Source organism: Dromiciops gliroides, chromosome 4 (assembly GCF_019393635.1).
Source record: "Dromiciops gliroides isolate mDroGli1 chromosome 4, mDroGli1.pri, whole genome shotgun sequence".
NCBI classification, from domain to species: domain Eukaryota; kingdom Metazoa; phylum Chordata; class Mammalia; order Microbiotheria; family Microbiotheriidae; genus Dromiciops; species Dromiciops gliroides.
In genome coordinates, this window is record NC_057864.1 from 255,790,389 (window position 1) to 255,811,209 (window position 20,821).

At 45.6% G+C, this 20,821-nt stretch overlaps 1 protein-coding gene across 4 annotated transcripts in view; it reads right to left on the bottom strand.

The window, feature by feature from the left end:
* Positions 1–463: 463 nt before the first annotated feature.
* CCND3 (cyclin D3) overlaps positions 464–20,821 on the bottom strand; it is a 126,573-nt gene continuing 106,215 nt past the window's right edge. For 2 of the 4 annotated variants that reach the window (XM_044005243.1, XM_044005241.1), the window contains 3 exons: positions 3,350–3,509; positions 2,770–2,906; positions 464–1,575 (listed from right to left, as the gene is read on the bottom strand). In XM_044005243.1, the coding sequence (XP_043861178.1) occupies positions 1,408–1,575; positions 2,770–2,892 (291 nt within the window). In that variant the 5' untranslated portion in view covers positions 2,893–2,906; positions 3,350–3,509 and the 3' untranslated portion in view covers positions 464–1,407. Of the gene's footprint in view, positions 1,576–2,769; positions 2,907–3,349; positions 3,510–7,658; positions 7,875–8,162; positions 8,271–8,861; positions 9,225–20,821 lie in introns of those variants that run through there. The other 2 variants (XM_044005239.1, XM_044005240.1) reach the window with 2 other exon arrangements.

Sequence of the window (20,821 nt, forward strand, 5' to 3'; positions counted from 1 at the left end):
ACACATACTGCGGATGAGCGCAACCAGGACCCAAGTATGGAGACACTGGTGCCTCCTTCGCCCTTTTCTGCAGGCCAAGAGCACGTTCACTTTCTTGGCCACTCCATCACCCTTGCTGGAGGAACCCAGACATTTAAAAAGAATATTCTGTAGACATACCCTTTCCCCAAGAGACTTGACAGATTGGGGTTAAAAGGGGGTCAGTTGGTCTTTGGAGCTGCAGGCCATATCATACTCAAGCTACAATGGAAATAGCTCCTCCAGACAAGTATGGCAAGGACTGGGGAAGCCCTGGTCCTAGAAAGCCCAGTCTGAGCCTTGCAGGCCCCAATCATCTTTCCGCCCCTGCCCCAGACTAATGAAACCTGTTGCTTCCCTCCCTGCCCACTCCTGGACTCCTATCCAAGAAGAAGCAGACCACCACCTCCTCCCCACAGCTAATTAGTACAGGAAAGACCTGACGCTTGGTCTAGTCCAGAATCTTTATTCAGGTAGCCTGGGCTGCCCCTCCTGGACCGAGGTAGTGGCCCCAGGGACACCTGTGCAGCGAACAGGGCCTGCCTCCCTCCCCTGGGAGAGGCCTAGGTACCCTTCAGTCCATTTCTCACACCTCAAGGAGCAGGGCTAGAGGAAGAGGGGTTTGCAGCCCCTTTCCTCCCTCCTTCCCCCCAAGCTATAGCAGCATCTTTGGCACTAAGTCTTTCCAGCCAAATGGGGGGGAACAGGATGGGAGGAAGGTGGGAGGAGGCACATGGAAAGGGTCATTTTCTGGAGGACAGAGGAAGGCTCCCCGGTCCCTCTGGCGTTGTACTGTGATCACTTTGTTGCACCTGGTCATAATAAATTAATCGGTGGAGCCACTCCCCCACCCCCAGCCCTGACTAGACATCAGGGGGCACATTCAGCAAGCTGAGCAGGAAGCAATTCAAGGAAGAATCAGGCTGCAAGTTTCAAACCCCCCCCCCACCCCCCCAGACTGAGGCCTTAGCCTTTCTCTTCCTGAGGGCTGGCTTGATGCTGCACCATAAAATTCCAGGGAGGATCCCCACCCCCAGCCTGAATTTTTTTCCTCCAAGCACTTAGCCGGCTTGGAATTAAGTCTTCAAGTCTAAATGCAAATACCCCTGGGGGGACGTGGGGGGGAGAGAAAGAGCCAACTAAACAATTTTGCCTAGGTCTGATCAAACTAGTTCCCTATCTGACAATTGGGCAGGCCCACAGGTGGGGCAGAACCTGCCCCGTCTCAAACTCTGGCTCAGGAGGAGCCACGGCTCCCAGGGCCCGGACATCCAGCTGACGGCAAAGTTGGTTCTCAGAGCAGAGGCTGGGCTGGGGTTGGGATTGGGTTGGTGTTCTTTCCTCCCTTGTGTAGCCCACGAGAAGGAATGGGGAAGAGTGGGGAAGGAGTTACAAGTGAACGGCTGTGACTTCTGTTGGGGTGCTGGTCTGACTCGGCTCCTGGTTGGCAGAATATTCTGGAGCCTTGGGAACTGTGACTGCTGTATCCTGGGCAGCCTCCCGAAGGCTCTCCCTTAGAGCAGCTTCAATCTGCTCCTGGCAGGCACGCAGGCAGTCCTGGGGTTAGGATGAAGAGAAAGAACAGTTAAAGGGCAGACAGGAGACAGGCTAGGAGGGGAGCAAAAGAGCTCTTGAGAGGAGAGGAAGTCATTCCCAGCCTCCTCCTACATGTTCCCATTTGCTTTGTTTTTTTTGTTTTGTTTTGTTTTTTTAGTGAGGCAATTGGGGTTAAGTGACTTGCCCAGGGTCACACAGCTAGTAAGCGTTAAGTGTCTTGAGGCCAGATTTGAACTCAGGTCCTTCTAAATCCAGGGCCGGTGCTCTATCCACTGCACCACCTAGCTGCCCCCCCCATTTGCTTTGGCTGGTGAGGGGTGAGCTGAGAAGAATCAGGGTATATGATATGGTATATGGTAATAATGACATGTATACTTTTTGAGTGGGTTGCAATTTGAACCAAACAAGCCTTTAAGTTTGGTCCTGCAGCTCTATCCCCAGTCTACAGACAGTAGACTGAGGCTTAGAGTGGTTAAATGACTTGGCTATGGTCATAGCTAGTAAATGTCAGAAGGAGGATTTGAAACCCTGTAAACCTCAGTGCAAGTCCAGACCTAGGTTTGTAACCCAGCTCAGACTCTTAGTGTGTGACCATTTCCAAGTCACCTGACTTCTCAGCCTCAGTTTCTTCATCTCTAAAATGGGAATAACCTCTACCTTGAAGGGTTTTGAGGATCAAAAGAAATAATGCATGTAAAGCATACTATATAAATGCCCATCATTATTATTGTTATTGTTACCACATTTGAAAGTGGGGGATGGGCGGGAGGGGAAACAGGGCAGGCTCAGGCCACAGCCCATCCCGGGGAATCTGCCATCGATTCTCAGAAACTGACAAGAGGATGTGGCAAGCAAGACTAGTGCTGTACTCTCCTCCTCCTCCCTTCACCACAGGCCCTGGCAAGGAGGGGCAATAATAGAGAGGGAGCCTTTCACCCTTAAAAGTGGGCCACTTTTAAGTTTGTTTTTCCCCCAAAACAGGGCAGGAGATTTGAAGCTTCAAACCCTCTCTAGGGAAAGGAGATGAAGTTATTTTCCAGCCATAGCAGAGTCAGAGACCCTGAGTATTTGAAGGGCATCTCCCCCTGCTGGCTGCTCTAAGAACACCACCCACTCACCACCTTCCCCAGAGCTGGTCTGATGTGGGGAATCACCACTGAACTACAGACCCCACCTCTGTTGCCTGGCACTCACCACGTCAGTGCCTGTGATCCCTGCCAACAGCTCTGTCAGCTCATCCGAAGATAAGGGGCAGGCAGCCAGGCCCTGTACAGCAGCTCCAATGCTGCCAGTTGCGATCATGGAGGGTGGATACATGGCAAAGGTATAATCTAGGAAGATAATGGGGGTGGGGGTTATTTGTAGGGAATGAAGGATCTAGGATCCTGGTCACAGCAACCCCCAGAAAGCAAACACTCCTGCCTCAGAAATAAGAGAATGAGGTGAAACTAAGGCAAGAAAACTTGGGAATGATGGGATGAGAACTATTTGGTGATGTAAAACACTTGTAATTGAGGAAGACTGGCCTCTTTCCCTAGAGATATCGGACTTAGGCACTCATCAGACAATGTGGTGTTTTTTGTGAGAGAAAAACAGCCCTCTCTGGTAGCAAGGATGTAGATAAAATGACACAGAGAGAGAGAGAGTGTGTGTTTAATCTTAATCCAAAAACAAATTCTGGAAGAAGAGAATCCATGATGCTCTCACCACCCCATCTCCAATCCCAACTGGTATGGACAAGGCCAAGGGGCAGGAGAAAGGAAAGAGGCCTTACCTGTAGCACAGAGGGCTAGAAAGGTCTGGGCATGCTTCTTGACCAATGCCCGTCGGTCCAGGGGCACTGGAAGCCGGTGCAGAATCAGTGCCAGGAAGTCGTGAGCAATCACGGCGGCTAGGTCCCACTTGAGTCTCCCTAAGACAATCACTTCCCAGTCCTAGTAGCAGTCAGGGGAGAGGACAGATAAGACAGTGACTGGGATGGAATGTAATGGCCAAAGCTAATCCTTGACTAGGAAAAGCAATCAGGGCATTCTACCTAGGGAGAGCCTGGGGAATGTGGGCAGACTGGGGAGCAGATGCACGTTGGAATGCTGGAGTGTTCTCACTCGGGGTGGGAATAATTCAAGCATGCTCTGCTTTTCTGGGCTTCGAGGCACTTCTCCAACTTATGGAAAATACTACCTCATCACCACTATTAAGTGCAGCCACTTCTGGAACAGAGCAGAGCCCTGTATGTCTCAGATGAGGGACCAGGGTGGGAATAATGCTCTCTCAGAGCCCAGATCTTCACAGCTCCAAGAGATTGTGGGGTTAGGGACTGGGGTCAAGCGAGGTAAAAAGAGGCAGAATACGGATTCCCTTCCCCCAGCTGAAAAAATGAGACATTGCTCAGGTCAGCTCAAGACAGCCCTCCCATGACACAGCAGCCCAGCTGCCCCCTGAGGTTCCTCAAAGGAACAGTTGCCCAACCCAACCCACATCCCCATAGTGGGGCTTGAGGGTCAGGGGTTAGGGAGGGACAGGGGGTGGCAAGGATCCCCACGGCCACTGTGGGAGCCCAGGGGAAAAAGAACCCAGTGCTTTTAAAAACAGTAAGCCTAACCCAGCATGCTCAGTAAAGGAGGTGGGCACCACCCATCCATCACAGCCAGAGGGCAGAGCAGCCCTACACAGGAATGACACCAGGTGAGGAAGCAGAGGGCTCTCCTGTGGACTGAGTGTGCCAACTTGCTACGAGGGATACAGACCGTGGGTATTTGAGAGGACTGTGGGGAATTTGCATTGGAAGTTCCCCTCAAAGACAGTCCCTTCGACCAAGACACCCTTAGTCGGGGCACTCCCATCTGCCCTCCCCTCCACAAGCCTCTTGTCTTGTGTTCCCAGCCCTGACCCCATTTCCGAATTGCACAGGAGGATTTCTTCACCATTTTTTTATCTCAGGAAGAAACTTATGGGTTTGACCCCTTACTGAAACAGGAATGGCAACCCCCCCATCCCCACCCCCAGTCCCCACCCCTTTCCAGGCCTCTTCCTCCTGGCAGCTAGCCACAACTCATCCATTCCCTACCCCAGTCTCGAATTTAGAATTTGCCTCACTATATCCCCACCACCAACACAGCACCAGGCCAAGACTTTCCTGGCTTACAATGAATCAAGCCAAAAGCTGCTCTCTGGTCCTCACAAAGAAATGCTGGCCTGAGCCTCAGCCTCAGCCCTCCGAGTCAAGAGAGAACAAGAAATATTCCTGAGGACTGGAAAGGGCAGCTATCTAATGCCCTTGTAGGAGAGCTTACAAATGGAATCCCCAGTCAGTCCCAAAACAGCTGAGAGCTCCGGGCAAACACCTCCCTTTGAACGCAACATGTTATCATGGGGAGTGCGCTGTCCTGACCAACATAGGCCAACTCTGCCCTTAACTTACCTGGTGAACTTTGAGCAAGTCCTTCCCCTCCCTAGCCCTCAAACAGCCTCATCTACTAAAGGAGGAGATTGGTTCACATAATCTTTGCAACGCTGACATTCTCTGAGTTTAGGCTAGGCCTTCAGAGATAATTTTAGCATGACTCCTCTCCCTTACTCAGGAAGAAGGGTATGAGTAGGGAATATTTTTGTCTCTTCTGACAAATTTATGACCTCATCCCAATTTCCCGTATCCTGCTTACCCCTACCCAAATAAAATTAGACATGTGTGCATGTATTTTACATATGCATATGTGTGTATGGATGGATGTATATATGTATGTATGTTTAGTGCTTTGTAAACCTTCAAGCTCTGTATAAATGAGTTATTATTCTAATTACTACCCAGAATGGTGAAGCAGAAAAAGTAGTAGACACCAAGAAGTCAGGAGACTTTAATTCAAACCTTAGTTCTGACACTAACTAGCTAAACCTTTTTGGACATATCATGTCCCCTGGCTGAGTCTCAGTTTCCTCATCTGGAAAATGAGGAAACGATTCACGTTACCTGCTTTGCCAACATTAAAGATTTCTATAAATGTGGTTTGTTATCTCTATTTGCAAGCCCACAATCTCCAAAGACTTCAACAGAATAAGCAGCTCCTCCACCTTCAAAACACCTCTAAAACCAATCTGTTCCAGGACAGAACTGGCTCCAAAAAAACTCAACTCACCAAGAACCACCACATCCAACCCAAAGGACCATTTGGCCCTCTCTCTTCCCCTCCCTCCACTCCAATTTCCTCTTTCTGTCTTGGAGAACTGACCCAAGACCAGAAAATCTGCTCTCCCCTACCATTCACTAGGCCCAAATGAATTTGCTTTCCCCCACTGCTCCCTTGGCCACTCAGGGGCCAAACCCTGAGATCCTTTTGCCAATCAATCCAATCAGTTCAAATACTCTGAAGCATTGGTGGCATGGTAGGCACTTAAATATCCTCCCCCATACTGACTCTGACCCTGGGAACTTGGGCCAGGGCCAGGATGAAAGGCCTTAAAAGCCAGTGGATCTGGGGGCAGCTAGGTGGTGCAGTGGATAGAGCACCAGTCCTCGATTCAGGAGGACCTGAGTTCAAATCTGACCTAAGACACTTGACGCTTAATAGCTGTGTGACCCTGGGCAAGTCACTTAACCCTCATTGCCCTGAAAAATAAACAAACAAAAAACAAAACAAACAAAAAAAGGCAGTGGATCAACTCTTGAGGGGTCTGCTCTGAACCCCACCCTCCCCCTCCTTCCCCAATTTTCCCCTATTTTGCACGAACCACAAGCATCAAATGACTCCATCCAGATCCAAGGGGCTAAGCACTCATTACTCTCATCTTTACTGAGGATCTAGAGAAATATAAGGTTCTACGTTCCTCCCCTTCACATTTCAGTTCTTCCCCTCCCCCAAGTCAAGAGGAGAGGGAATCAGAACAGTTCCACACAGTTCCCAGCAAGAGGCCAGGGAGCCGCATCCCCTGAAATACAGAGGTGGCAGAACTCTCCCCACAAAGTTATGAAAGACCAGTGGTCAGAAAGGGAGGGGCAGCCAGAATGGGAGCATCATTATCACATCGGAAGCAGCTGCAGGTCTACTCCCAGCCTACCCTGCTTTTACCTTAGGCAATGGGGTGGATTTTTTTTTCTATCTACACCAGCTCTGCAGGGGACGGAGTCCCTAAGGTGTGTGTGTGTGAGAGAGAGAGGAAGTAGAGAATGAAGGGCTGGGTAAACTTATTCTTCCTGGCTTAGAAAGAGGGTGAAATGAAGCACCCCAGGCCTTAATTAGTGCTGTCCCCACTTCCAGATTCTGAAGATTTTCTCTCCTCTAACAAGGTTGAATCTAGATTATGGTAAACACTAAATACAATCTTGGGACATGCAAGTCACCAAGACGTCACTACCCCTACTGGATTGAACTGGTCTTAATAAAGGATAGGGAGGGGGAGGAGGGCTTGAAAGAGGGAGGAAGCAGGAGTAATAATAACAATTCCACATTTCTTTACCACTTTAAGGTTTACTAAGAAAACAAAACAAAACAAAGAAGTCTTCCCACAATCCTGTGGGAAGGCTAGTAAATGTAAATACTCAGTGTCTTCATTTTCTAAATAAGGAAACTGAGGCTAAGAGTAGTGAAATAATATGCAGCTAGTGTCAAACTAGAACTCAGGTCTACTGATAGAAGTCCCTACTAATTCTCTGGCAAATAACTCCCTCTGACTATACAGACAAGGAGAGATCCAGAAGAGGATTACCGGCCAAGGAAAGACAAGACCTGACATACATTTCTGGCTCTGAAAAAAGACCCAAGAAGCAACAACCTGTTGGAATAATCCCACAGAAGGAAGAGTTCACTGGGGTGTCTGAAGCCTTACTGGGGGGTTACCCTATCTGCTGCCTACTGCCCTTGTAGTCTTCCTCACCCCAGATCTTCTCAGTCAAAAAACAGCATGACCCAGACCTTGTTCTTTCTCAGTACAGGTCAAGGCAAAGACTTGTCAGACACAGGCTCAACAACTTTCCCCTCCAAACTGCTGGCTTGTAAGGAGGGAACTGGGAGGAAGATGAACCGAATAAGTATATGCTACCTAGATGTGGCATGTGGGGGTGGGGGAGAAGAGATGCCTGTGAATGTTACCCGGAGCTGATGGGGTGTGACGGAGTGGTCAGTGTAGATACATAGCTTCTCCATGGTCAATGGTGTGGTCTCCCGGAGTTTGGAGGCCAACAGCATGCACACTGCACCCAAAAGCTGCAGGTGGCACTTTCGGGTAGGGACACAGGACAGGTAGCGGTCCAGGTAGTTCATCGCCAGGGGGAAGACCTCCTCCTCGCAGCGCTGCTCCTCACACACCTTGGGGAGAGGGGACAGTGACTGTTGGGGCAGGAAGGAAAGGGGCGGGGGCTTAGGGGATCGGGAGGTAAGGGGTGGGGGGGCTGGAGAACCTGAGAACTATTGGGAGGAAGAAAAAAAAGGGTGACCAAAAGAACTCATGCGGGAGGCTGCACCCTCTCCCAAATCGGGCCCCCTTCTTCTCCATTCCACCAGGGGTCCCTCACTTCCTCAGTATTGCCTACTCTCTCCCTATCCCTGTGGGTGCAGGTCTGAGGGGCCCCTCCTTTAGTCTGTCTGAATCTGGACCTTGCCCCCTGGGAGAGCAGCAGGATGACTTCGGTATGACTCCACATTGAGCCTTTTTCCTTCCCCCCGTCCCGGGCCCCCTGACTGTGAAGAGGGGGGGGAGAGCGCGCGGCGGAAGAGGCACCCGCGATGGCGGGAGAATGGGGACCCGCCCCCCCCTCCACACACCCACCCGGGAGAAGGGAGGAGACACTCCTGCCCCCTCCTCCCGCACTTTTCATTTCCCTGTCTACCGGAACCGCCCCCCCCACCCCCACCCCGCAACCAGAGACAGGAACCGGCCCTGGGTTTGGGGGGGGGGGGCAGAGGAGCCCGAGGCGGCTCAGCCAAGGGAATGGTTTCGGAGCGGGGGAAGGGAGACACGGGGTGAAGTGGAAGAGTTTATATTCCTTGCACCCCAACCATTCCCCAGGCACAGCTGTCCCGGCTCCATGCGGATAAGCAAGGTCATGGAACAAAATAACTTGGAAGCTGAAGGGGGTTGGGGATGATGGAAGAGGGCAATACAGAAATGGGTTAGCACGATGCCAGGGTCAGGAAGCCAGGATAAAGGGGTCCGAGGGGTCTGCTGTCTGGGCACTCTGGTTGGCTGCGGTCAGGGTAGTCCGCAGCATTCAGACCGCCCAGGTATCCGGAGCATGGACAGGGGAGAGGGCAAAGGGGGAAGGGGAATCAAAGGGGGTCCTGGTCGGGTGGTACCTCCAGCATCCAGTATGCCAGCATCTTCCGCATGTGAGGCTTGAGCTCCCGCTGCACGCACTTAAAGTAGGAGGCGCGGGGCACGTAGCGCTCCTCTAGGCGGAGCAAGCTCTGCAGGACGCGTTGGTCCCCAAGTAGCCGAGGGTCCGGCCCGGCCCGGGGCGTCCGCCGAGCCCCCTCAGAGCACAGCAATTCCATTACTGGGTGACGGAGGGGCACGGCGGGAAGCCGAGGACCGGGGCCGGAGAGCAGATGTGGGGCTGAGGAAAGGGTGGCGCGGAGCTGGGGAAGGCGCGGGGCGGCGGGTCTGGCGCTGGCACGGCAGAGCCGGAGCCCCAGCCCGCCCGCCCGGCTTCCCTGACAGGCGCCCCGCCCCTCGCTACGATGTAGCAACCGGTGGAACGCTCCGACGTTGCAACGTTCCAAGGGGGCGGAGCCCATAGAAGGGGCGCCCGGGAGCCCGGCGGAAAAGCGGAGCACGCAGCACACTAGCTCGCCCTTGCTGTCACAGTGTTGGCGACGGCGGGCGCAGTAGGCAAGCTCGCACACCGCTCTCCCGGCTCTCGGGATCCTGGGCAGCGGGTGGGGGGCCCTTCCGACCACAAACTAGGGAGTACATACAGAGGCTGGACATGGGAATAAAAAGTAATGGGCCTCCTTTCAATCAACTGGGCCTTTCTGTTCTGCAAGTTTTTGACCCTTGTCATCATGGAAATCCAGAGTTTTTCCATTAGGGCCTTTCTCCAAATTCCTATTCATTTGCATAGTCATTCATTGAACAAGTGTACATTAAGGAACTACTTAACGCTGTATGTATGGTGGGGATGACCTGATAGGTCAAAAGGGATTACTATCATAATACACCTATCAATATATCTATCATTCATTCCAACACCTTGTCAACACTTGAGTCATCTGAGTGTGTTCCTCAAAGTCACAGATTTGGAATTCCACCGTACAGAACTGAGGTAGCCCACCTGGGCCCTAATTTGTAAGAAGTCATATCTAAATTGTAATGTCCCAAATGTGGGGGTCCCACTTTGCCCTGGGTCCTCAGACTTAAGGTCACTGAAGAAAGAAGAGTCATTAGTATCATGGGGAAATTGGTTTATTCTTAATTCCTGAACCACTCTGGCAGTCCAGTAGTGCCTACGCTTACCCCTTCTCAGAATAATGTTTTTAAATGCATAAAAAAATGCAATACAGGAAACAGATTTAAACAGTTATCAAAACTTTTTTTTTTTAAATGTTCATGGAGCCCAGGTTAAGAACCCCTGCAAATGATACTTTTATCTTTCCATCCATGGGGAAGACTGCCAAGGAGAAGGGGGAGGGGAAGGGCTTGGCCCAGCATTCCAGAAGCACTTGTCTCTAGAAATTTCCTAGAAATCCCCTGTTCTCACTTGGTTCCTGTCTCTTCTCCAGAGTTGTGCAGAAGAACCCAATCTTTGTAAGGTAGTGTGAAGTCGCTGAAGGGTGATTTATTGAAGTAATCAGCTGCCCTTCTTTTCCAAAGAGGAATGGATCAGAGCCAAAGTTGCACATAAGGAAGAATGCTAACCAGATACTAGAAGTGGTGAGGGAGAAAAACTAAGATTAATCTCTTTTTCTGCAAACTTTTAAGAACCGAAGAACTTCATTTGATTTCCTTACTCCTTCCCCTCCCCCCAATACATCACAAGATTCTGGCCCCAGGCCCATTCCCTCCCACCTAAAACTGCCCTTCCCCCTCCTCTTTGCTTATCTGAGCCCTGCCCCTAGTTTAAGGCCCAGTTCAAGCCTCACCTTCTCACCTAGTGTGTACAACCACTGTATATATCATAGCTTTAATTTCTCTAACTATATCCCATCTCCTCCAACGACACTGTAAACCCCTTGAGGGCTTTTGGATTTTTATTGTACAGTATTTTAATTCTTAGAAAACTGGAAATTCAAATGGGCTATATTGTAAATTAGAACACCCCATCCTTTTTTTTTTCATTTTTTTTTGTTGTTGTTGTTCTGGAGGGGCAATGAGGGTTAAGTGACTTGCCTAGGGTCACACAGCTAGTAAGTGTCAAGTGTCTGAGGCTGGATTCGAACTCAGGTACTCCTGAATCCAAGGCCAGTGCTTTATCCACTGCGCCACCTAGCTGCCCCCTACACCCCATCCTTTTTGAATAAAGGAGACTTTTGCTGGGATGACACATCATTCAGTCTTTTCAATATCTATAGCATTTGAAATTTCAAAAGTTCTTTCACAGCTTATGTTATTTGGTATGCTAGCCTTAAGAAGCCCTCACCCCCACCCCCTTGGATTAAAGGCAATTCTAATTTTTAAAATTTTTTTAAATTTTATTTATTTAGAATTTTCCCCAAGTTACATGTAAAAAAAAAACCCACTTGACACTTACTAGCTATGTGACCCTGGGCAAGTCACTTAACCCCCATTGCCCTGCAAAAAAAAAAAAAAGAGGCAAACAACAATAAAAAAAACAATGCCTCAAATAGAATTCTATTAAAAAAACAACAACAACAAATTTTTTCGCATTGATTTTTTAAAACTTTGTGTGGCGATTCTGTTATTATTCCCTGATTGACCCTTTATCACATTCTCCACAACAGCTATTCCAAACCTTTCCTAGCTCCTCAAACCCAGGGTGCCTACCTAACTCTCCAGTTTCCTCAAACCCTCCTCTCTACCCAATCCTTTTTCATCCTCCATTCTCCTCTTCTCTGAGAAAGGTAGCCCTTTTTCTTGCCAAAACCAACTTTTCCACTTGATCTCCTTAAACCTCTCCTCTCTGAGTTTGCTCACACCTTCATTCTCATTCCCTCTCTCTCTCTCTCTCTCTCTCTCTCTCTCTCTCTCTCCCCCCATCTCTTCCCACTTCTGTTCCCCCAAAGTCACCTCCACCCTGTAACAATCTCCTCTAATTCACAAGCTCTTTCCCAGTTGCCTACAAATATGCCTGATCTCTCCCATCTTAAAAAAAAAACAACGAAAAAAAAAAAAACCAAAACCTTTCACCTGATTGCTATCCCCTCATACCAGAGGCTTTTATCTTTCACCCTTTCACAACTGAACTCTTAGAAAATGTAATCTATACTCCCTGTCTTAATTTCCTCACTTTTCACTCATTTCTCAATACTTCCTAATATCATTTTTGACTTTGCCACTTGACTGAAACTAGCCTCTCCCATTCTCTTAACTGCTCAATCCATTTTCTCAGGCTTCATTCTGTTACCTAGGTACTTGATAAATCCTTTTTCCTTTACTGAATGACCACTTAATCAATGAAAAAGGATTTATTAAGCACCTCTTTCTTCCTCTTGGTTCTCTTCCTACTTTTAACTATTCCTTCTCAGTTTCTTTTGCTGGTTCATCATCTCATTAAGAGTACACATTTAGGTGGCACAGTGGATAAAGCACTGGCCCTGTACTCAGGAGGACCTGAGTTCAAATCCAGCCTCAGACACTTGACACTTACTACCTGTGTGACCCTGGGTAAGTCACTTAACCCTCACTGCCCCACCAAAAAAAGGGGGGTGGGCAGCTAGGTGACACAGTGGATAAAACACCAACACTGGATTCAGGAGGAAGATCTGAGTTCAAATCTGGCCTCAGACACTTGATACTAGCTGTGTGACCCTGGACAAGTCACTTAACCCCAATTGTCCCACATAAAAATAAAGAAATAAATAAATAAAGAGTACACATTCCCCAGCTTCTGTCCCTCTTCTCTATCTACATGTTCTATCTTGGTGATCTCATCAGTTCCCATGGTTCAATTATCATCTCTTCAGACTCCCAAATTTATATATCCATCCCTAATCTTTCTTTTGGATTCTAGTCCTTCATTATCAATTCACTGATGGGCATCACCAGCTACATGCCTCCAATTCGACATATACAAAAGTGGCATTCATTATGTTTATTCCCAAAGCCATCCCTTTTCCAAACTTCAATATTCTTGTTAAGGGCACCACCATCTTTCTGGTCACCTAGGCTCATACCTTAGAGTCATCTTCAATTTCTATCATTTCCTCAATCAAATTAGTTGCCAGTCTTGTCTAGTCTACCTCCAAAACAATTCTAAAATTCATCCTCTTCTTTCTACTCATCCAGCCTCTCCCCTAGTTTAGACTCCCATCACTTCTTTTTTTTTTTTTAAGTGAGGCAATTGGGGTTAAGTGACTTACCCAGGGCCACACAGCTAGTAAATGTTAAGTGTCTGAGGCCGGATTTGAACTCAGGTACTCCTGAATCCAGGGCCAGTGCTCTATCCACTGCACCATATAGCTGCCCCAGACTTCCATCACTTCTAATCTAGACTATTTGAGTAGCCTCCTAATTGGTCTCTCCACTTCCAGTCTCTCCCCTTGTGAAGTCATTCTCCCTACTACTGCCAAATGGACATTTTTAAAGCACAGGTTTGATCATGTCACATATAAACATACACACCTCTACTCATAAAACTTCAGTTATTTCCCTAATGCCTTAAATCTTTAAGATAAAATACAAAAAAATTTAGCCTGGCATTTAAGGTGTTACATAATTGGGACAGTCTTCTGGTCCAATCTAAACTCATATCAGTCCCCTTCATGAATTCTTTCTTCTTCCTACAGAACTCACTGTTAGCTGTTACCTGTACCCAACATTCCATCACTTCATTCTGTACAGTTGCACAACTGATCCCCTATGTATGGACTCAATCAATAAACAAGTATTTATTAATCATTTATTATATGCCAGAAGCCTTGGGGAAGCCAGGAAAAAAACACAAATAGTCCCTGCCCTCCAAGACCTTATATACTATGCACTTATTCCTTCCTTGATTCTGACTCATAGGCTCCCCAGCTTGCTCAAAGCATAGCCAGCAGCCACTTCCTTCATGGGACCTCTCCTGTCCTCTAAGTTATTAGAGCCCAGGCTTGCGTGGGCTCTCTTTCTCTCTCTCTCTCTCTCTCTCTCTCTCTCTCTCTCTCTCTCTCTCTCTCTCTCTCTCTCTCTCTCTCTCTCTTTCTCTCTCTCTCGCCTTGTATTAAACCAAGTACCATTCCCTATAAGTAGTCAAAGGACATGATTAGTTTTCAGAAGAAAAATGGCAAACCACAAATAACCATGCTCTAAAATACTAATAATAAGATGAATGCAAATAGAAACAACTCTGAAGTTTCATCTCACACATAGCACACTGTCAAAGATGACAAGAAAGAGGAATGATCAATGTTGTAAAGGTTATGGGAAGACAGGTACATTAATACACTGTTGATGGAGCTATAAGTTTTTCCAACCATTCTGGAAAGCAATTTGAAATTATGTTAAGAAAATTATTTAACTGTTTATACCATTTAAGTCCCCATCGATAGGCCTATGCCCCCAAGGAGATCAAAGACAGAAATGCCAAATAATCTAGCATCGCTTTTTGAAGTAGCAAAGAACTGGAAACAAAGTAGATGCCCCTTGAACTGGCCTAAACAAATCGTTGTGGATGAGTGTAATTAAGTATTAATGTGACATAAGAAACGATGACTTCTCTCCATTCACATTGCTCCCAAGCTAGTTCAGGGTTTCATCATCATCCTTTTGACCATTAACAAATTAAAATTCTCTTAGTGGGGGCAGCTAGATGGTGCAGTGGTTAAAGCACCAGCCCTGGATTCAGGAGTACCTGAGTTCAAATCCGGCCTCAGACACTTGACACATATTAACTGTGTGACCCTGGGCAAGTCACTTAACCCCCATTGCCTGCCAAAAAAAAACCCCACCTCTCTTAGTGGGTCTTTATTATCACTAGGAAAAAATACAAACTTCAGACCGGCATTTGAGGCCTACTACAACCTACCTTTCCAGACTTAGTTCACATTACTCCTCTTCATACACTTGATATTCCTGCCAAAATCAATTAATTACTTTCCATTCCTCAGTCTACTTCTGGCTTATCCTGCCTCTGTACATTTGAATAGGCCATACTACTACTATTACCACCACCACCCCAGGGCTAGAAATATAATTTTACTTTGCTCCCACTGAAATCCTTTTCTTCCATCAAAGGCCAACTCTGGTACTGCCTTTTTCATGAAAGCTTCCCTGATAACCATACTCTCTTCCAAGTCTCTTATTCCCTTTTTTTCCTTAACATTCCCTAAGCCCCTAGTACAATCTATTCAATTTAATGAGCTAGAATGGCAGCAATTAGTGTGCATCTTATCTTGCTATGAAATTATAAAGTTCTTGAGGTCAGGGACTATTTCATTTTTCATCTTTCCATCCCTACCCCAAGCACAGAGTGAATTCAATTATATTGAAGGGAGGAAGGGGTATTTTCTATGCCGCCCGCCCCGAAGATTGCCAATGGAACAATGGAGTGTTGGGTCAGTGCTTGAAGTGTGTGGTTCTGATTCAGGTTCAAGTCCTGGCTCCACCATTTACTAGTCATGTGAACCTGAACAAGTCACTTTGTTTTTCTGACTCTCCGTTTCTTGATCTGCAAAATGGGGATATCAATTCTTCCACTAACTTCTCTGATAGACTTTGTTAGCCTTACACTGCTCTATGAGTATGAATCATTATTATCTCTGAACCTCCTGGCACCATGGTAAGGACAAGGCCTACAATGAGAAATCCCCTTGAGTACAACTTTTTGAGGGAGGCACTTGTTCTGCCAAACCTCGAATGTGCTCTGACTTCCCTGGAATCAGAAGTTCTTCCTGGAGGACCCAGACTCCATGAAAGAAGCCAGTAACTGACCTATTGGAAAATTAGCCAGAGCAGAGAAAGCAGAAAGGCATTTCCTGATTAAGTCAATGGGGGGTTTCCATGATTCACCCCAAATCCAATGAAAATATTTCTCTTCACATATTTCCCAATAGAAAAAGATAAAAAGCAAAGATGAGAGGCAAAATAGCTGAGGTTTTCTCTACCACTTGCAACATTCCTGAGAAAAAGAAAGGAAATCAAATGTTAAGGCCAGGATGATAAGTCTTAAGGAAGGACAGACACGTCATCATTTTTACTTTGGGAAGGCACCCTTGTAAAGAGCACTAGATTGAGAGTCTGAAGACCTTGGTCCTAGTCCTGGTTCTGCCACTGACCCAACTAGGTGACCTCAGGCTGATCACTTAACTTTGATGAGTCATAGTTTCTTCATCTCTCAAATGAGGTGAAGACATTAGGATGACCTATTTCCCATGGGGGTTCTGAGGAACGCTCTGTCATTCACAAAAGGTCACCATCACAATCACCACCATCATTATCACCCTTGTCTCTTCCTCTGAACAATAAAGAGGAGGGACTAGGAAAGGGCTCAAGCCCATTCTAGATTGTACATTCTAAGCTTCCAAGATTCTACCCCCATCACACTCACCCAACTGCCCAGCTCTGTTGGGGCTGGGTGCTTTGATACAAAAAGAAAACCCTGACTTCAAGAAGTTCACAATATAGGGGGCAGCTAGGTGGTGCAGTGGATAAAGCACCGGCCCTGGATTCAGGAGTACCTGAGTTCAAATATGGCCTCAGACACTTGACACTTACTAGCTGTGTGACCTTAGGCAAGTCACTTAACCCACATTGCCCCACCAAAAAAAAAAAAAAGAACTTCACAATATGAACCAGATCCACAAACACAATCAAAACCAGACATTCTAGTTCACAACATTAACTTTTATTTAGACAAGAATTAAAGTTTTCAATGTCCTGTGGGACTTTGGCTAAGTCACTCAATTTGCCCATTGCTTCAGGGACCTCATCTGTAAAATGAGGCTGGACTAGCGACACTCTGAGGACCCTTGCAACTCAAACTCTAGCATTCTAAAGTTCTTTGCCCACAACGAAGCCAGTTGGGAACTTGTTAGTACAGAGACAATTCCTATTTTATAGATGAGGAAATAAGTCTCAGAAAAGTGCCATGATATGCTCTAATATATTGAAGGCAGGATTCAAACCCAATTCATCTGATTCCAAGACCTGTGTTCTCCCCAATGTATGAGTTGTCTAGTATTTTTAAAAACTTACAAGATACAACATATAAGATTTTGGTATGGGATTTCCAAAGTGTACAAGCATTTTGCATTTTTATGTTTATGAATTCTAGCTCTGGCTCTAATATTAACTTGCTTTTTCAGTTTGGAATATCTTACTGTAGCTTTCTGTCCTTCATCTTTCCATCTGTAAAATGGAGAAGGGGGGGGGCAGCTAGGTGTCACAGTGGATAAAGCCCTGGATTCAGGAGGACCTGGGTTCAAATCCGGCCTCAGACACTTGAAACTTACTAGCTGTGTGAACCTGGGCAAGTCACTTAACCCTCAATAAGAAGTAAAAAAGTAATTATTACAATAAAAGCCTCCTTTATTCAGAGAAGGGTAAGAAATGGGATGGTCTAATTTGCTGAAAATTCATTTTATACTGTAGCACGTATAAAGTATATTTACAAAATCCTTGTTTGAGTTATGTATGTTAAATATAATGGGTAGAATATTTCTATTCTACCTGTTTGAATATGTCATATACAGATTCAGATTTTCTAAGAATTAAAAAAACTATTATAAAAATCAGAAAACTAAATTTTACTGAACATAATATAATCTCAGTTTGGTGGTTCTGAAGGTATTTCAGAATCTTGCAAGGGATTTATGAGGTCCTCATTATGAATCTTAATTACACTTTTGGCTAACAGAACCACAGAATGCTATGACTGGACCTAAGCACCTAAAATATTAGAACACAGAACTTAGAAAGCTAGCACTGGAATAAACATTAGAACAGAGAACATTAGAGCTATAGAGAACATCTAGACACCATGAGATACCAGCACATTTAGTCCTGGCATCCAATACCTTTTGTTTTTGTTTTTAATTGATAACTATTTCAATACAGTTAACTCTGTAAGCAATTACTATGTATTACCATAGATAGTGTTTTAATTCAATTTTATAATATTTGTAATATTTATTTTCATTTTCATTAATATATACATTTTATGTATTTAAGAACATATACTTTAAAAAATAATAATAAACATTTTTATTTAAAGTTTTGAATTATAAATTTTATCCCTCCTTCCCTCCCTAAGGCAGTAAGAAGATATAGGTTATACATGTGCAATTATGTAAAACATTGAACTATTCGTCATTTTATACAAGAAAACTTGAATAAAAGGAAAAAATGAAAGAAAGTGAAAAATAGCATTCTTCAGTCTGTGTTCACTCAATATCAGTGGGGTTTTTTTGTTGTTATTTTTGTGGGGCAATGAGGGTTAAGTGACTTGCCCAGGGTCACACAGCTAGTAAGTGTCCAGTGTCTGAGGCCGGATTTGAACTCAGGTCCTCCTGAATCCAAGGCCGGTGCTTTATCCACTGTGCCACCTAGCTGCCCTCAATATCAGTTTTAAGAACATATTCTGGGGGCAGCTAGATGGCGCAGTGGTTAAGCACCGGCCCTGGATTCAGGAGTACCTGAGTTCAAATCCGGCCTCAGACACTGGACACTTACTAGCTGTGTGACCCTGGGCGAGTCACTTAACCCCCGTTGCCTGCAAAAAAAAAAGAAAGAAAAGAACATATTCTGAAAAGAGATCTCTAGACTTCACCAGATTGTCAAAGGAGATCCATTGACACAAAAAGGCTAAGAATTCCTGAGCCAGTCCATTCCTCTTATTTTACAGATGAGGAAACTGAGGCCCAGAGAGAGGAAAAGAACAGTCTAAAGTCACACTGAAAGGCACAGGAAACTGGGCTCAATTTATACTGGTCCAATAAGTATACCCTAAAGGTCTAAAGCTTTTTAACTTTGGTTTTATCATAGAAACAGCCTGAAGAATGTTTTGTTTTTTAAATGTTCTAGGCATTCTTAGTTTTTTTGGTTATCTAGATTCTGGATAAATGGAACTAGATAGGTACTCTTGCTATCTTCAGATTTCTCACAGCATTTTGCCTGGCTTTCCTTTGCTCCATGATACTCCACTTTCTATAATATTTGTGTATTTTTCTTATCTTCTCCTTTTACTGTAAACTCTTTGAGAGCACCAACTATATTTTTTCATCATCTTTGTATCCCTAGCATCTAAACCTTCCCCTTGCTCATAGCAGGCAATTAATATATTGGGTTCATTTGAATTTGTTTCATTATTACTTTCATTATTACTATTATCTGCCATATGGGGTTACTATTCTAAGGCACAGGATAAAATGAGAACTTAGCTTCAGATGTGAATGAGGAGATAATGGTGTAGCAGAAAGTCTAATAAGAAAACAAATGTATTCAAGATACTAGTTGACCTCCTGTAACATTTATTAAGTCATGGTTGGGGGCCCTGTATATACAGAGATAAGAAGGAAATAGACCCTGCCCTCAGGGAGCTCACATTCTGTCCAGGAGAAAAACATGAACAAAGACAAGTATATGAAAAGTAATTTCTGCATAGGGCCCTGGGGGTGGTGGAGGGAGGGCTCCCAGGGAAGGGGGAAGGAGGCTCAGGATAGGCCTAGTGAAGGAGGTAGTATTTATTTGATCTAAGATTTTATGAGTTGGTGGTGAAGAATCTCACTTTCTTCATACCTGCTTCCTGGACATAATCTTACCTCACTCTGTGCCTTAGAATAGGAATCCCAAATGGAATATTTGATCTTAGAGCCAAGAGGGAGCTACTGGAGCTTCTTGAGAACTTAAGTGACATGCCTACACCTGTCCATTAGGAATATCAGTGTGGAAGCTTTGTGGAGGATGGATGGAAGAGGGGAGGGACCAGAGGCAGGATGACCGAACAGAAAGTTATTATAATAGCCAGCTGAAGAGGTGCCAGGAGCCTGAATTGCAGCGGTTGGCTGTGGGAATGGCAAAGGTGACATCAGTCAGACAGTCGATCAAGAAGTATTTATTAATCACTTATTACACTGCAGGTACTGGGAAAAGTGCTGAGCATACAAAGAAAGGCAACAACAGCTTCCACTCTCAAGGAGCTCAGATTCTAATGGGGGAAATACCATGGAAATAATCAGGTTCTTCCAAGATATATACAGAATAGATGGAAGATAATCTCAGGAGACAGCTAAGGTGGTTCAGTGCATGGAGAGCCAAACTTGGAGTCAGGAAGACCTGAGTTCAAATCTGGCCTCAGACATTAGCTGTGTGACCCTGGGCAATTCACTTAACCTCTGTTTGCCCCAATCCGCTAGAGAAGGAAATGGCAAACCACTCTAGTATCTCTGCCAAGAAAACCCCAGGCACAGTATTAGTGTGCTATGGTCCACTGGGTCACAAAGAAGCAATACGACTAAACAACAACAATCTCAGAGAGACAGGTGCTAGCATCGAGGAGAGGAGGTGGGAATGGACCAGGAAAGAAAGAAGGTGGGATTTGACCTGAATCTTCATGTATGTGAATGATGTTGTGAAGATAAAAATGATAAAAATCTGGCAACTGATTGGATATGTGTGGGGAGTGAAGGTGAGGAGATAAGAATAACATCAAAGTTATGCACCTAGGTAGCTAGAAAGATGTTGGTGTTCTCACACAAACAGGGAAGTTGGTAAGAGAAGAGGGCTCAGGGTGGTAGTGGGGGAAACAGGAGCTCTGTTTTGAACAGTTCTCTTTCTTGCGTTTGAGATATTCACAGAATACCAATTAGAAACGTGTAATTGATATAGGACTTTAGAACGCAGAAGGCAGACTCAAATTAGATAGCCATTAGAATGTAAACTCCTTGTTCGGTAGATTCATTCTTTATACATGTATCCCCAGTGCCTTACATGGTACCTGGTACATAGTAAGTGCTTAATAAATGCTTGTTGGTTGACTATTGATATGGGGCAATCTGTATAGGAGTGACAGGTGAACCTTGGGTAGCTGATAAGGTCACCAAAACAGATTGGAAAAGCTGAGATGTAAAAGGAACCTCGGATATCAGAGTTGACCTCCTCATGTTAGTTACATTAGAGGAAAATAAGGCTTAGAAAAGGGAAATGACTTGTCCAACTTTAC